The sequence below is a fragment of the Perca flavescens genome, chromosome 8, assembly GCF_004354835.1.
Source record: "Perca flavescens isolate YP-PL-M2 chromosome 8, PFLA_1.0, whole genome shotgun sequence".
NCBI classification, from domain to species: Eukaryota; Metazoa; Chordata; class Actinopteri; order Perciformes; family Percidae; genus Perca; species Perca flavescens.
In genome coordinates this window covers 5,060,760-5,074,798 of record NC_041338.1, presented here as the reverse complement: position 1 = coordinate 5,074,798, position 14,039 = coordinate 5,060,760, and the positions used below count along the sequence as shown (strand labels likewise).

General features: G+C 40.7%; 1 protein-coding gene across 1 annotated transcript in view; it reads left to right on the top strand.

Annotated features, from left to right (window-relative positions):
• Positions 1-6,020, top strand: part of nup93 (nucleoporin 93) — a 32,597-nt gene extending 26,577 nt beyond the window's left edge. Inside the window, exons 13-22 of the mRNA XM_028584843.1 lie at positions 170-361; positions 453-579; positions 690-762; positions 1,751-1,795; positions 3,990-4,106; positions 4,234-4,352; positions 4,549-4,666; positions 4,816-4,899; positions 5,006-5,134; positions 5,685-6,020. Of these exons, the coding sequence (XP_028440644.1) occupies positions 170-361; positions 453-579; positions 690-762; positions 1,751-1,795; positions 3,990-4,106; positions 4,234-4,352; positions 4,549-4,666; positions 4,816-4,899; positions 5,006-5,134; positions 5,685-5,795 (1,115 nt within the window). The 3' untranslated portion in view covers positions 5,796-6,020. The remainder of the gene's footprint in view (positions 1-169; positions 362-452; positions 580-689; positions 763-1,750; positions 1,796-3,989; positions 4,107-4,233; positions 4,353-4,548; positions 4,667-4,815; positions 4,900-5,005; positions 5,135-5,684) is intronic.
• The last annotated feature ends 8,019 nt before the right edge of the window (positions 6,021-14,039 follow it).

Sequence of the window (14,039 nt, the reverse complement as noted above, 5' to 3'; positions counted from 1 at the left end):
TAATCAATTGAGTTGGCTGGTAAAATTTGAACATTGACTAGCCATTTGGCTGGTGGGCAAAATGTTGAACCCTGGGTTTTATGGTAATGCAGAAATACTTCAACACCGTGTGGAAGTTTTTTCACTGTCATCTAAACTAACTCCCTCTCTCTCATCTTTTGTCCAACAGGAGAGTCCCATTTCTCTGCGAGCCAGCAGCCCTTCCTGTATTTCCAGGTGTTGTTCCTGACAGCTCAGTTTGAGGCGGCCGTGGCTTTCTTGTTTCGTGTAGAGAGACTTCGGAGTCATGCTGTGCACGTGGCGTTGGTCCTATACGAGCTGGGGCTGTTGCTGAAGTCGTCCGGCCAAAGCGCTCAGCTGTGTGAGTTCAATCACCTTTGTTTTGTAGGGTGGTGCTGACGCTCAAGAAAGACATTTTATTTACCCAAAATGTGTTCACCTGTTCTCTGTAGTGAGCCAGGAGCCCGGTGACCCTCCCATGGTACGCCGCCTCAACTTTATCCGTCTGCTCATGCTGTACACTCGCAAGTTTGAGTCTACTGATCCACGGGAAGCCCTGCAGTACTTCTACTTCTTACGGTAAGTAATCCTACACTCACAGTCCGATTCTTCCTCTGACCCTATACTATACAGACAGTTTTCACTACAGTGCCTGTTTTCTAATTCCTACTGTTTGTGTCTTTCTGCAGCAATGAGAAAGACTGCCAGGGAGAAAACATGTTCATGCGTTGTGTCAGTGAACTTGTTATTGAGAGTCGGGAGGTGAGTGCCCCACATTTACACAGAGACCCTCTGGAAATACTGCCTATACAGTTGTTCCATGCCTTTTAACGCAGTTAATCCAGCCACAACCAATACAGAGTGCTCACTAGCTGATGGGGCAGCTGATGTGGCCGTCCTAGATGAGGTTTTAGAATCTGCATGTCACTAGATCCCTTGTGGAGTCTTGTTTCTTTAAGAGGATCAGAGCATATCCATTTAATTGTTCTCCTTAATCTCAGACATTCTGATTTTACTGTTTAACTAATAAGTGTTGCATATTTAAATACTAAAAGTAAAACTGTTAAATTTAGCAAACAAATTGTGTAATGCTTTTTTTAAAGGTCCAATGTGTAGGAATGTGTCCCATCTAGCTTTGAGATCATATATCGCAATCAACTCTCTTGCGCCTCGCAGTTCTAAGTAAGTATTACAGCTACGGTAGCCTTCACGCTTCAAAAAGTCTCTTGCTCTTTTCAATATCCGGGGCGAAGAAGAAGACTCCTGTTCCTGATATTTAGATTTTGAATACGTGTGGTCCTCCATGTTTCCTTCTTCAAACTTGCCGGGGCCGGGAAGCTACGATACCCGTTAGCAGCATTAGCAGCACCTGGGAGTTTATCATGTGACAAGGCGGGGCAGCATGTCCTGTATGTTCTTACCGGCTAACGTATTTCAAGATGGTGCATGAATATGGAGCGCCTATCCCAGTTATTGCGAAAGCAAATGTAAAATTTCAAGCCAAAAGGAATACTTGGAATTGATGGTGGAGGTAAATATTCATGAAAAAGGACAAGTTTGTGAACGGGCAACACATATTGTGATAATGAACAACTAAACACGTTACACACTGGGCCTTTAAATGCACTTCAAGAAGGGTTTATTTCAGGGCTATTGTACTTGTTTCTCTGGTATTATTACACTGTATACTTTACATGTTTTTGATATGGTATATCTGACTCTTTTTTTTTTTTTTTTTTTTTTTTTACAGTTTGACATGCTCTTGGGGAGATTAGAGAAGGATGGCAGTAGAAAGGTAGGAAGAACGTGTCTTTGATCTCTCCCTCGTCTCTACGGTGGTTGTTGTTTCTATTACTGTACATGCCTTTGCCTCTCACCTGCTCTCTTGCCATGCCTCTCTCGTCCTCTTTCTCTGCTTCACAACGTTCTTCTGTCACTCTGTGACTCTGCTCTACATGGGAGGTTTCAGTCAGTTAGACAGACAGAAATCCTCCCTTTCTTCAACACGCCTTCTACGTGTTTTGAAACGCTCTATTTAGCAGCACTTTGTTCCATTGTCATGGATCAAAAAGCTCTCCACAATGCTTCATTGTAGCCTTCACTTCCAAAGTGTATTGACATTGATCACCGTGGCTGCAGCACTCTTCAAGATGTGATGTTTAAAGGTTATTTTCTTCCCCTGAAAGTAGGGCTGGGCGATATGGAGAAAATCAAATATCACGATATTTTTGACCAAATACCTCTATCAATACCGCAACGATATTGTAGTGTTGACTATTGGTGCTTTCACAAAATATTTACACAATGTAACAATCAGTAATATGGATATAACGACTAAGTGGGCACGGGCAAATAATAGAACAGCTAGAACAGTCTGGTAAGTTCAGAAAATAACATCACTTTTACTGTAATGCAGCCTTTAAAACCTGGAAAAGACACCACTTATGCCATATTACGATATCCAAAATGTAAGACGATGTCTAGTCTCATATCACGATATCGATATAATATCAATATATTGCCCAGCTCTACCTGAAAGTCACATTGCTATATGTTTCATTCCTACCACAAGACACACTGGGGTACCTGTTTTGTAGGGCTGCAACTAACGATTATTTTAATAATCGATTAATCTGTCGATTATTTTTTCGATGAATCGGATAAAAAAAAAAGCATTAATTTACATCAACTCAATACGTACATACTTGTTGTTTTTAGTTAATAGTTGTGTAAAGGTAAGTAACCCAAATAGCAGATACAGACAAGGCAGACAGACAGACAGACACACACACACACACTTATTCATTAAATTATTACCATCACCATACATACCACACACTATTATATTTGTCAACAATAAGTGATATGGGACAAAGGTGTGTGTATATATATATATATATATATATATATATATATATATATATATATATATATATATATATATATATATATATATATATATATATATATAATGGTCTTTTACAGTATATGATTGTAAGATTGCCAGTACAACACTACCGATGGCAGTTTGCTGAATTTGAGTTTTATGAAGGCAACTCTCGACTTTTTTTTATTCAGTACAGTTCATAGAAGGAACGTTAACTGAACAATATTCTGGTCACGTAGCTCAGACCTGAAACATTTAAGACTTTACTGGAAAGTCCAACCCACTTTTCCAGTCTGTCTTCTGGTAAAATATGGTTAATGTGGCACTAAGATCAATTAGCAATCACAGTTTAGTCAGAGTCAGTGTTTTGAAAAAGAAGAATATTGGTACTAAAATTATTTGTGCTGTAAAGTTATTGCAGTAGGAATTTGATTTAAAAAAAACTAATTCGTAGTGATGAGTCGTTTATGATTGCAGAAGTGTCTAGGCTGCACTTTTTAAGCATAATTGGAGAATTACCTGATAAGAGAAATCTGTTCACTCTATCTACTCTATGCAATACATCTATCATAACGCAAGGGCTATTTAGGCCAGCCCTTAAAGATTTTGATTAGTTAAAGAATTTAAAGAAGCCATTCTGGTGCAGCTACTGTATGTCAGATTAAATGTAGCACTGGTATGTGTTTTTTGTTAGATATGAAAATGTTGGTTGTAAAATATTTTCTAATAGTTGGCCCGTCACTGTTAGCATATCAAAGGCATGCTTACTGCTTTGGTAGTGGTGGATATGAATATAGTTTTCTGACATGGCCTAACCCACATTCTCCATTCGGCTAACAGGATCCCATTTCACTCTTTCTAGAGAGAAAAACAAACAAAATGCCGAATGCAATGCCATAGATGTTGATGGATCAGATGTCTGGATTTTGATCTGGAATTTGTTACCTTACCTAATTTGAATTTTGCTTTTATTTTACGTATTTATTTGATCTCATGTTTGGTTGCTGAATTCAGACTAACAACTTAAGGATAGTTACCCTCTGCTCTACCGTCAGAACTGTAGTATTCTCCGTCTCACTCTGATCTCGTCTCCTCCCTCTAGCCTGGAGTCATAGATAAGTTCGCCGGGGACACCAGAGCCATCATTAGTAAAGTGGCTCTAGAGGCCGAGAACAAGGGCCTGTTTGAGGAGGCGGTCAAACTCTACGAGCTGGCCAAGGTGAGCAGACCTTTCCTCTGCGATCTCTGCATCCATATACTGCACTTGTGTTTCTGGAAAGCTGCGATCATTTGCTGCCGTTGGTTTAGAGTCCTCTCACTGTTTCTCTCTATTTGTCTCTGTGTAGAACCCAGATAAGGTGCTGGAGTTGATGAACAGGCTGTTGAGTCCAGTCATCGCCCAGGCCAGTGCTCCTCAGTCCAACAAGGAGAGGCTAAAAAACACTGCAGTGGCTATTGCTGAGAGGTACGGACACACACACACACGCGCACGCATGCACACTCTTCTATTTAATGTGTATTTCTTCCAATCTGTTTGTTGCATTTGAGCTGCTGTAGTGAGGAAAGTCTATCTTATCACACACACACACACACACACACACACACAGAATCTAATTAAGAGCATCATATAAAAACTAAATAATTTCCTCTTTCCACTGCAGGTATCGTTCTCAAGGCGTATCCGGAGACAAGTCCGTTGATAGCACTTTCTACCTGCTGTTAGACCTGACAACGTTCTTTGATGAGTACCACGCAGGTCATGTTGACAGAGCCTACGACGTGAGTGCAACCCAACAGTTCCAATGAAGTAACATTTTGTCACACACCTAGTTCGTGACACCACGATTCCTGCGTTGACGTGATGCTACTGCGTTGACTATGTGAAGCTCCTCTGTTAATGTCGTCCCTTCTCTGTGTGTCCCCGTCAGGTGATGGAGCGTTTAAAGCTCCTTCCGCTCAGCCAGGACAGCGTGGAGGAGAGAGTGGCTGCTTTCAGGAACTTCAGTGATGAGGTGAGATCAAGATCTGCACACTCAAAAGGGACTTTCAGACTTTCTCACAATACACTACGCAGCATTATTCTTTTACTCTTTCTAAAAGTGTCCTCTGTGTCCCCAGGTGCGCCACAACCTGTCTGAAGTGCTGTTGGCCACCATGAACATCCTGTTCACTCAGCACAAACGCCTGAAGGGGGTTCAAGCGGGCACGCCAGGGCGACCACAGAGGACCATAGAGGACAGAGACATGGTGAGAAGACAGACTTTGATAGAGCAGAGGGACAGCCTGAAACAGCTGAACCAGATAAATAGTAAATTAGGGCACAATAGATGGATACTTTATTTGCAAGACCCATAACCAGCATTGGTACTTTGTAGTTTCGAAAGAATCACAATATAACCCCGAACCCTAGCATAATCACACGATATAAGCAGAAACATTTGTAATAAGGATCACTTCAATTTTAATATTCAAGAATTGTGACAAATATTTGTAGTGAGAGACATCGCTGTGACATCGAGTGTCATCACTAATTGTAGGAAATACGTAATGGGACACTGTAAATTAAAACTTCAAACATATTTTTGGCATTTTTATAATGTAATGAAGTTTATTGTTGATATATATATATATATATATATATATATATATATATATATATATATATATATGTATATATAATCATATATATATATATATATATATATATATATATATCAGTAAATCAGCAGGCTGATAAGATGTACAGAAACAGTGGCATTATGTTAACACACTACATGCCGCCACCTTCTTTCAACAGCAACTGCGCAGCCAGGCCAGAGCCCTGATCACCTTTGCTGGTATGATTCCCTACAACATGGCCGGGGACACCAATGCAAGACTGGTGCAGATGGAATTACTGATGAATTGAGACTATTTCAACACACACACACCGAAACCTTTTGGCTTTTGCAGACAAAGTCATGTTCTCACACACTCACTTGTCTACCATTTTCCTTTGTATGGAATACTACATTCATCATTATGTTAACAGATACATCCTTATATCACCCATCTGAGTTCCCCGTTATTGTCTGGTCTTTTTTTTTTCTCAGTTTTGTCGTTTCATATTTGTATCTTTGATTATTTGGAATAAAAAAAAATAAGTTTACTTTTTAGTTGTCTTTTTTTTTTTTTTTTTTTTGAAACCACTAAATGTTTATTGCATCTTTTTTCTTTTTAATTAATTTTGCCTCAATTTTAAATTGTTTTCACAGTAATCGTTGCATGTGTAGAGCAGTCAAGTCTTTGATTTCCATGTAAGAGAGACGAAGGGCCAAAATGTACAAATTTACAGATTGAAAGAAAACATAGCCCTCCATAATATCTATCCTAATTTGTGCACTTTGTTTCATTCTTATGTACAAATGATAGCCACAATGATAATCAAACAAACCTCAGTTGACACAATAAGAGTACAGTTGTTTTGAAAGAGAGACATTGTGATTTTGTGTTTGGGCCATTTAAAGAGCAGCTGCAGGTACTAAGCCTACGTTCAGACTGCAGGCAAAAGTGGCCCGAATCAGATTTATTTTTGGGGGGGTCAAATGACCAGGTTTTTTTTTTTTTTTTTAATGCGGCCGCAGTGTGAACAACCAAGGCGGATTTGATGCAACTTTTACATCAATCTACATCGACATTTGTCACAATTATGCGCCGGCGGGAGTTAGCCCTAGACACAGACCGTAACATTAAAAACTTGACTAGGCCTACAACATGGAGAACAGTGATGGAGCAAATCAATGGAGGGAGAGGGAAGTGTTAGACCTAATTAGTGTTTGGGGACATACTTCAAGTCAATCAAAACTAGAAGGCTCATACCGTAACCGCTACGTTTTGGAAAAAGAGACACAGAACTCTGTAGTGAATTTGCAGCCATAACCCCGCAAAAGGCCAAAATAGCCAATTTGGCTCTCTTTCTCTTCATTCTTCTCCTCCTCAGCACCTGCTCATTAATGTTACGGCTGCCATTACACAAACATTTTTGAAAAAAGCGAAAACGCTTACTTCCTCCATAACCTCCCTAACTTTAGTGTAACAGCGTGCTGCGTCTGATGTCATTGTTATTGTTCTTTTGCGCATGCGGGTCAGTTTCGAAAGCGCAAACGGTTCACATTGGAATCTGATATAGGCCACATTTTAGCCAAACAAAAAGATCTGATCTGAGCAAAAAATCCAAATTAATCATTAAGACCTGCGGTGTGAACGTAGCCTTTGACACTAAGAAGAGCAATCTTGTTGGAACATTGAGGTCAATATAAAGTAAACGTCAAACTCTTCAGTTGATGAAAGGAAATGAAGAATTGTCAGTTTTGGTTCAGTTGAGCCAAAACTTGAGATGGATGTCGCCCTCGTTTCCACAGGCTGTAGTGCAGACACGTCCTGTCCCCCCTGGCAGATGGTGGGTTGGCTTGAAGTCGACTGCGGGACTGGAGGGACATTTCTCTCTGTCTCTATCAAGAGGAGTATTGTCTGGGGGTAGCGAAGGGAAGAGACATTCCTCTTGATCAGTGATAAGAGAACTATGATAACTATTTTACTAGATGAACAAGTTTTGGGGTGCAAATTTCACGTATTATCTAAGAAAGTCAGTTTATCGCTGGGTTGTCCCAGTTTTGGCATGTGTTTTTCCTGTTGAGAATAATGCTCACATCTGCTCTCATTTGAAGTTTGCTGGACGTCATGGTTCAGTGGTCATTAATTGGTCTCAAATGTCATTTAAACTGTCAACCGTTTTTAGCTTGAACTGTAATTTCTCAAAGTGTAATGCTTAAATGTAGCATGGCTTGAATGTTATGACCCAGCATACTCTACTACAGGGAGACACCCTAGCAACCATCTGGAGAAAATAAAAAACATAGTAACCGTTTAAACAACACCTTTGGAATCTACTTAAACATCCAAGAAAGTATCCGGCGACAGCCTACCAATACATGTAGCAGCAAAAACTGGTGTTGGCTGAGGTTTGCAAGCCACCAAGCACGTGCAAATCTTCAGAAAACAATCACCCATCATCCCCTCTGTTTAATGTGTGGCCCACACTCTCTGTCCTTCAGTCTGGCCTGAGAGAACACAGATGGAGGCTCATTCTGTCTTGGCTGCTCCACATAACTCTACCAGAGATGTTGAGTTCAGCCATGGCCACAGACAAAGCAGAGCCAAGCACTATGGGATCCATGCTGTTGTACTCATCCCAGTGCTGGAAGCAGAGACTCACCACTGCCCCTCAAACACTTAATGGTACGCCCGACAGTACGTTCCAGCAGCAGAAGATCCTGCCTCTCAGGTGTGTGCGCCGCAGCTGGTGTTGTGAATCAGGCCGATGACAGACACCTCCTATAACCCGGCTATTTCACAACACCAGGGTGGCACTGCACCACTGCCGACGAGACCAAGAATCGCCACGTGATGCTGCTGTGCCCAGGGATGTGATGCAGGGGCTGCAAGGGGGGGAAAAAAAAAAGTAAAGTGTTGTGTTTACATGGATTTGTCAATGTCCAGTGGTACAACATACACACACACACACACACACACAACTAAGGGTGCTTTTAAACATCTGGGAAATTATTTCAGTGTACTGTAAAGTGTTTTGCTGTGTAACGTGAATGGAGTTTCTGTCAATTACACCAGATGTGCTGAAGTTGTGGCTTTTCCACCCATTCATAACATCAATTTCATTTTTTTTTTTTCTTCCACTTAATGATTTGGACATTCACTCAGGTATCAGAACCACGAATGTATACTGAATAAAATAATGTGAAGATCAATTTTTTCAATTAGGACAAAACCAAGCTACATTCACAGGTGCAAACACTGACATATTTTATAAACCCTTCTCTCGAGATGTGTCAAATCTTTCCTACCCCTTTGCTCTCTTAATAAATAACATTACCCATATTTCCTCTAAATTGTTCTGTCGCTGTTTGGGTCCAAATTATGTGTGCAGTTGAGGTTGTAGCAGCACAATGAAATAATTTACAGCTTATTTCAATTTTTGTGTCATGAGGTTTCAATGGAGCGTGCTTTTGTTGTGGCTATTGGCACGCTTCTAAACAGAGAATAGATTTTTTACACTATGCAGCCAGTTGTAACCGATTTTTCCATCCTTTGTTGCAAACAACCCTGCCCATCTGAATGTTTGTAGACCGTTTTTATTTTTCACCGTGAAGGCTTCGTCAGAGGAGGGTATACAGCCATCACTACAACATAGGCTACATTATCTAATTTTTAAGGCATTCTAATCTGTCACCAGATGGATGCCGCAAACCTGCATCATCAATCACGGTGCCTCTCTTATCAACAACTTATTCTGGCTCTGATCTGTCCCATCAAAGACAGATGGCCTGCACTCAAATAGGAGAGAGAGAGAGAGAGAGGCTTGCTTGATGATTTCTGAGAATATGAATTGCGGCCTGCGGGTGTGACCAGCTGGCACTGTAGGAAATACAGTGACCCACTTATGGCCTTCCCTTAAGACACTGTTGAGCCCCACACTGTTTTGACCTGCTGACACTAAATTTATTCCTTCTCTACCAAAGTCGTTTTCCAGCTCCCCTTAAATGTTTGTATGGTTTGGTTTAGTATGCGAGATCCAAAACAAGTCACCTTAGAGATTTCCAAATCCACTTATGTATTGATTCGTAGTTTTTATTGCAGTGGACATTTTAGCTGTATTATTCCTGTTTGATTTGTAGTGCTAGTTCACATACTAGAAGGGGTGATTGGGTAACTTAAAAGGATAGGCCAAATTTTTTTAAAGTGGGGTTGAGATTGCTGCTACCTCAACCCCACTTTTATATGGGGTTCCATTTGTGCCAAAATTAAGTCGACATGCTACCTGTCTATGCTTTGTGTCGTCTTCCATGTCTATGTCTGTCTGTCTATGCTATGTGTCGTCTTCCATGTCTATGTGTCTATTACCTGTCTATGTCTTTGTGATTGCCCACATGACTCAACTTTTGTCTGTGTCAACTCAACCTACTCCTGTCGTCTGTCCTTGTCGTTTGACCGTGTCGTCTTGCTGTGTCAATGCTGCATGTGTCATGACTATGTGTTGTTTCACTCTGTCGTTGCTATGCGTCGTTTCCCTCTGTCGTTACCATGGTCGTTACTATGTGTCGTCTTCTCTCTCTTGCTTGTATTGTTGCTATGTGTCGTTGCTATGCATAGTGTCACTCTGTCGTTGCTTTATGTTGTTTAACTCTGTCGTTAGCAAGAGCTAACGTTAGCTAGCAAGAGTTCCGGTGTTGTGCTGAAAAAAGACTGCCTGCCGAAATACGACTGCACGCCGCTAGAGGTTGTTGGTCAGTCTAAATAGTTATGTGCACCAATATTAACCAGGTCACTTTTGAAGGGCTTCAGCCCCAAATGTTTTTATTGTAGCCCCGAATGTCATTAGCCTAGTTGTTTTAAGCAACACAAAGTTTAAGTTCCTGTGTTGCCGTGATGTTAACAGTCTACGTGGTTCAGGCTCAAACTCAAGGAGCTCTGGAGCAGACCCGTGCGTCGCTTTGTGTGTGTGTTCTGTATATAAAATGTAGGCCTAATAATGTAAATGTAATAAATGTGACTGAGGTCTACTAAAAGTCCTGAAAAGTTGTAGAATACAGAAGCCAATTGTGTGATTGTCAGACAATATAATAAGTATTCTATAATTAGCCTATACTGTAGCCCATTCAAATCAACCCAGATTACTTTTAGCCAACTTTCCTGATATTCAGATTGCTCTCATTAATGTTGCAAGGTGTAATTGCTTTAGATGGGATAATACTGGCAAGCCCTGATGCCACTGCGGCTAGAATAATGTTTAAGAAATGTATAATTCCAGAGCTAATTGCCAAGTATTTTTCTGCTCCACAACCAGCAGCAATATTTCAAAATCATGGTCAACAGTGGTACTACTGCCGTGAGCCCGGAGTACGGAACATGTTGGTCTGTGTGTCAGGTTTTTGTTCAGTTCAAAGTTTCAAGTGTATTTTCACCAAACTTGCCTTGGCATTAAAAGAAACACTAAACAGTGGATATGTCATAGCTGCACAAAAGTGATCAATTCACAAAAAAGAGAATTAGTCGTGAGGATTACAAAAGGAGTTGGCCCACAATCTTTATTTAGTAAAAATAGATAAACATTGTACATTTGGTGACATGACAGGGAACTGTAACAGCAAAAGAAATCAATGGGTGAAATGATAAAAAAAGAAATGCTATTAAATAAATATAACTACTGTAATACTTATTTGTCATTAATCGCCCTAGAACAATGAATCCTCCTTGGTTTAGGCATCTTACATTCACCAACACTGCACCAGCAGTCCACAGTATTACACTATACGCGTACACAGCACGTTGCACATCGGTACCAATCTGCAATATTAGTTTAATTAGTAATTAGTCTAATTAGCGATTAGTGTTCTCAATGTGTCCAGGTCAGTACAATCACGGATGTGTGTGGGTAGGGAGTTCCAGAGGGAGGGGGCTGCAATGGTGAAAGCTCTGTCACCCCAGGTACGGTGCGTTGTCCTGAGTGGTGGGGAGAGGAGGTTACGGGGGGATTGTGGTGGTGGAGCAGGTCTGTGAGGAAGGAGCCTGGTTATGGAGGGCTTTGTAGGTGAGCAGGACTTGAAACTGGATGTGTTGGGAAACAGGGAGCCAGTGGAGGCTCTGAAGGACGGGAGTGATGTGATCACGGGAACGGGTGTGGATGAGGAGACGGGCAGCAGAGTTTTTGGATGTATTCCATTCTCATTCAGTGCAGTTGTATTCATTTTCTCTTTTAACAACATAGTTTCATTTATCAGAAGTGGCTGGATCGTCATTTTCATGGGGAAAAGGCAGAATATTTTCATTTTCAAGTTCTTTGTTGAGGTTAGATTCCTTCACCTGGTCTGCAGTAGAATGCTTGCTGTTTTCTTGGGGACAATCCGTTAGATCCATTACTGCTGCAGCTGATGGCTTTGCTGCTTTCTCTATTCTTTGAAGTTTGCTCTTCTGTTGACTACATCTAACCTCATTCTTCTTTTTCTCTTCTCCGGGGATGGAACATGATTGAAGATTGAAGGAACGTAGTCAGGTGACAGAGGGTTGTCACTCTTTTTCTCTAAAACATAAGTACATAGAAACAACATCAGAATCAGCTTTATTGGCCAGGTTTGAGTAAACAAACAAGGAATTTGACTCTGGTTAATTTTTGCTCTAAAGTAGGCCAGGCTACAACACTCACTTAACTTATAAAGAATAAAAACAGAGGACAGTAAGAAATACAAAAAAAAATACTCTTAAGTGTACAGTATAACAATACAATAGAACTTACCATTTAACAAAAAATATACAAAAGCAAGGGAAGGAAATGTGCAATATCAGTCAGTATAGTCTGAGATTTTATGATTTAAATATGAATACAGTGCTTCTTTTAGGTTAGCCGACGTTAGCCTTTGTAATCCACACAAAATCCATGCCATACTGCATAGGTAGAACTTGCCTTTTCGTAATAACGAACGGTTGTCGCTAGAAAGGAAAGGAACGTAGCTAGCTAGCTGTATCCCTACTAGCCTCAACCGTAAGAAACCGTTTTTGCTAGCTAACGTTAGCTAGCTACATAAATAAAATATTTCTGTTAAGTTACCTGATATGAAGTGATCACAGCATAACCGAAATCCATTATTTGTGGGCTCCCATCGCTTGGTTTGGTTCCGTCTGCTTCTAGCACGTTTTATGGAAGCAATCCATTTACTTCTTCTCTCGGGATCTTTAGCTAGGAATCCCATAAGATGCTAGCTATCCATTATCTTTTTTTTCCGATGGTTCTGGCATCCCGGCGCACAGCAGCTATCCACCATCCTGAATGAAGGTGTTTATTGAAATAGGCAGCAAATTATTTCCCCTTGGGATCAATAAATGATCTATTTATCTAGCTAGCTATCTACAATAGGTGCAACTAGCTAGCTAGTAACATAGCTAGCTGACTCCGGCTCAGCTCCGATGGCAGTGTTTGATATTGACTGGTGCATGCTGTGATTGCGTGACATCAACTGCTGGAACTCTTGCTAGCTAACGTTAGCTCTTGCTAACGACAGAGTGAAACAACATAAAGCAATGACACATAGCAACAATACAAGCGAGAGAGAGAAGATGACACATAGTAACGACCATGGTAACGACAGAGGGAAACGACGCATAGCAACGACGCATAGCAACGACGCATAGCAACGACGCATAGCAACGACGCATAGCAACGACAGAGGGAAACAACACATAGTCAAGACACATACAGCATTGATACAGCAAGACGACACGGTCAAACGACAAGGACAGACGACAGGAGTAGCTTGAGTTGACAGACAAAAGAGTCATGTGGGCAATCACATAGACATAGACAGGTAATAGACACATAGACATGGAAGACGACACATAGCATACACAGACATATACATAGACAGGTAATAGACACATAGACATGGAAGACGACAGACAGACGTAGACATAGACATGGAAGACGACACAAAGCATAGACAGGTAGCATGTCGACTTAATTTTGGCACAAATGGAACCCCATACTTTTATGTTATGTTATATTATATATTATTTATGTTATGTTATTAGGCTATTATGAATAGTAGGCCTAGATGGTGTACTAATCCTAGACTCACCCTAGCAGCAGCAAATGTAATTTGCTGCCAGGGCCAACATCTTGATGTGGGTCTGGCTTGTCAGGATAGGAGTTTGTGCTATTGTGTGACTTTAGTGTCTGGAAAGGGTTAGGAACTAACAAACTAACGTGTAGACCGCCAGCTAGGCTACTGGAGGTAACGGATAATAGCCTACACCGGGGATCTTCAACAGGGGGTCCTCAGAGTCAATGCAGTGGGGCCTCCAAATAATTGTTAATTCTTTTAAGTTTTTTTCGAAAATTAAAAAAGTCTTAACATGAATCCAACATATTATTAGCAAATATATATCCCCACTGCTTACTGGCCTATAAGTAAGGTAGTCACTAAGGTAGCCACCAACAGATAAAGTAAATCTAAGGATTCACTGTGCCACATGTATGTGTAACATTAACACCTGATTTATAAAATAATGCCAACAATTATTAGGCTATTTTACTGTAATAGCTATA